Raw genomic sequence first — 3,090 nt, forward strand, 5'->3', positions numbered from 1 at the left:
GGGTGTGTGTCAAAAGAGAAGAGACCATCACAAAGCACATGCCCTCGCCTACAGATTTCTTAAAGAAGGTGAGATTATATTAACATTTCATTACATATCTACTAAAAATTATTTGGACAATGATACAGAGAAGCCAATTGTGTCTTGTTTTTGGTGATGTATTTTTTTCTATACAGTGTATTTTCACTCTGTGGTAACGTTTTGTTTTCTTCAACAGAATTTCCTGATTCCACCAAACTGATTATGGCGATGGTGACAGCATGGCCAAGTCTTTTTTCCATTGACAGCCCTTTATGCCGAGCCATTCACATAGTCAGCAAACTGAAAGCAAGGGGAAACATATTAGATTTGCTCAGCAAGTATCTGCACTGGAATGAGGTAAGTAGATGAATTACAGTGTTCATCTTAGTGTCGTTTTATATTACTAGCAGACCAGAACAGTCATTAAACATCTTTATTCAACTGGACATTTTATGTATTTTACTGCATTCTTAATCTACTTTTAATTTCCAAGTTTCAATGTCTCGTGAGAAATTCCTCATTAATCCATGTTAAACTAAATCAACAGGTCACTAGTTCTTTTCTTTATAGTTCAAGTGAAAATTGTTACAGGACTTCACTATTTTAGGATATTTTAATACCCATACGTGCATGCAGAATGGAGGTGATATAAACCCATGTAACACTGTGCCTGCTACTGAATAAACAAACTTACATTGTGCCTCAAATTGCGCACTACTCTAGAGCATAATTGAGTTCACCACCACAAGGGTCTTTAAAAAGTGCGCTATTTTAAATGTCTATTATAAATATCCGGATGTCATCTGGAGGTAATTTTCTACAACTCTTCTTGTATTAGGGTTAATAAATTCAGGTTATAAAATGAGCAGAATCCATTTTTACAGTACAACCCCAGTATTTTAAGGATCTGCAATTTAAATTTTTTATTTTTTGTCAACTTTCAGTTACCAACATATTATTGTAAACATTTTATTGAACTGTTTATTAAAGAGAAGATGTATTTTCTGCCAGGAGCCTCCAGAAAAGATCTACAGCACCATCACCAGCACACTGAAGGCTCTTCTTGAAGACAGCAGTCTGACCTTCCAGAAGAACAGTTGGTATGGTGATGATCTCTGTCCTGCTGCCTGGGACTACGTATTTAGCCTGGATCTTCTGTGTGCACAACTGGGCTGGACATGGACCTATAAGAATATGTTAGGGTACTGAATGCAAAATGTCAAACGTATTCCATTCTTAGCTTCTTAGGTTTAATATAAAACATTATATAAATTGAAAACGTGCAAATGTGATAGACTCAATGAGACAGTGCGTGTCTCAATATTATAGAGGCTAAAATATTGCAAATTTCCCATTCTTGTTGCATAAACTCACAATTGATCATAAAACCACAATGGCCATTTTATTACTGTCACAAAAACAATTAATATATCCAATTTTTATTTACTAGAAATGACATTTGGCAGACTCTGGACACTTTGCTGTTGCAAACAAGAACAGAGCAAACACCGTACCGAAACGTCTCTGTAGCAGCTGTTTTCAGGCTACTTGGTAAGTTTACTGTAAATCCTGTTTTGGAGCATAATCTCACATTATTTATAGATTTCTAGATTCTTCAGTTTTTCACTTGTGGTCTTTGTCCATCTTGAACAGGTCGACTTGGCCAACTAGGCCTTAAGAAGAACATGGCAGTGTCAGTAAGAAATCTTTTAAAAGGCATACATGAATTTGGAAACCGAAAACTCTCAAAAGGTACAGTATTATTTATCTTTATTTTTATTGTTTTAGTTCTCTATCAACAAAAAAGTGCTTCAGCAAATCTTAATTTTATGATGGATTTTGTGTGCAGATTTGCCGTGGGAGGTGCAGCTCGCAATGGTCTATGCCACTCATGATCTGGCACCCAGCAACCCCAAAGTCGCTCTAAAGACTGTAGAATCATGGCGGCAAAAAATCAGACAGCCTGTTCCCCTAGCCGTCACCAAGTGCCTTGAGCAAATCGGCTTCCTCTGTCACCAAAACAACTAAATGACTTTTACACTTTTAGATACATTTTATAGAAATATTTTTCTAAAACTTTCTATAGAAATAAATAAAATAAATTTTATGTACTGCAATTTCTGTTGTCTAATATGGTTTTTATCTCTGTGGAAAAAGTCTGAATGCTAAAGACTACCTGATGGAAGACCTCAGTCAGTTTATATCAGGAACATCAGATGTGTATTTTCAGTCACCAGCTGTTCACACTGTGAATCATGACTGTGCTGCAATGCACAGCTTCAATCATTAGGTTTACCAGTGACATGAGCGTGGTGAGTCTCACAGCAAGAATGACTGACGGCTTTCAAACAGAAACTGCAGTGGATGATAAACTGGTGATGATTTAACCATCTTGGTGTTTACCTGTGGAGAACCTCTCCTGGTCTCTCAAATCCTTCAGCATTGTGGATGATCACACACCTTCTTCTGTACTTTATTCCACATGTATCATAAATGCAATGTGTTGTTTGCACATTTACATTTACATTTGTTTAGCAGATGCGATTGTCCAGAGCAACATACAAAAGTGTTCTCTTCGACTGGAGGCCACTCTGTGCAGCTTGGCACGGTTTCTCATTAATGCGGTAAATCAATGCCAAGTGTTGAACTGAATAGTCTATCTCTTTTCCGATCTTACATTTTATTACAAAAGTTTAAATAAAGTTCAAATCTCTAATGAGCCTTTCTGTTTCTTGCAGTTACAGAGGGCAGCTTTGACTGGACACCTCAAAGTTTTTGGTTACTATACAGCAAGGCTTGTTGGTCTAGCGGTATGATTCTCGCTTCGGGTGTGACAGGGCCCGGGTACAACTACCGCACAAGCCCATGTTTTACACGGAATAAACTTAGTGAGGGTGGAAAAGTGATATCAGAACACTGTATAGTTAGATCACTTCTAGCTTGCTGCATGTTCCCTCACAAATCCAAATCAGTTGAAATCCTTTAAGATCGATTTCTTCTCCTAAAGTTGCTGAGCACAAAATTGCCTAAACAACTTGAAATTACTCTGGTTTTATGCTGAACAGCCTG

General features: G+C 37.3%; 1 protein-coding gene across 1 annotated transcript in view; it reads left to right on the top strand.

The window, feature by feature from the left end:
* Window positions 1–2,130, top strand: part of LOC124382964 (little elongation complex subunit 1-like) — a 4,772-nt gene extending 2,642 nt beyond the window's left edge. The window contains exons 7-12 of the mRNA XM_046845344.1: window positions 1–68; window positions 218–378; window positions 1,033–1,223; window positions 1,472–1,572; window positions 1,675–1,773; window positions 1,871–2,130. The exon at window positions 1–68 is cut by the window's left edge and continues 101 nt beyond it. Of these exons, the coding sequence (XP_046701300.1) occupies window positions 1–68; window positions 218–378; window positions 1,033–1,223; window positions 1,472–1,572; window positions 1,675–1,773; window positions 1,871–2,049 (799 nt within the window). The 3' untranslated portion in view covers window positions 2,050–2,130. The remainder of the gene's footprint in view (window positions 69–217; window positions 379–1,032; window positions 1,224–1,471; window positions 1,573–1,674; window positions 1,774–1,870) is intronic.
* Window positions 2,131–3,090: the final 960 nt, after the last annotated feature.

This window comes from Silurus meridionalis, chromosome 3 (genome assembly GCF_014805685.1).
Source record: "Silurus meridionalis isolate SWU-2019-XX chromosome 3, ASM1480568v1, whole genome shotgun sequence".
Classification (NCBI taxonomy): domain Eukaryota; kingdom Metazoa; phylum Chordata; class Actinopteri; order Siluriformes; family Siluridae; genus Silurus; species Silurus meridionalis.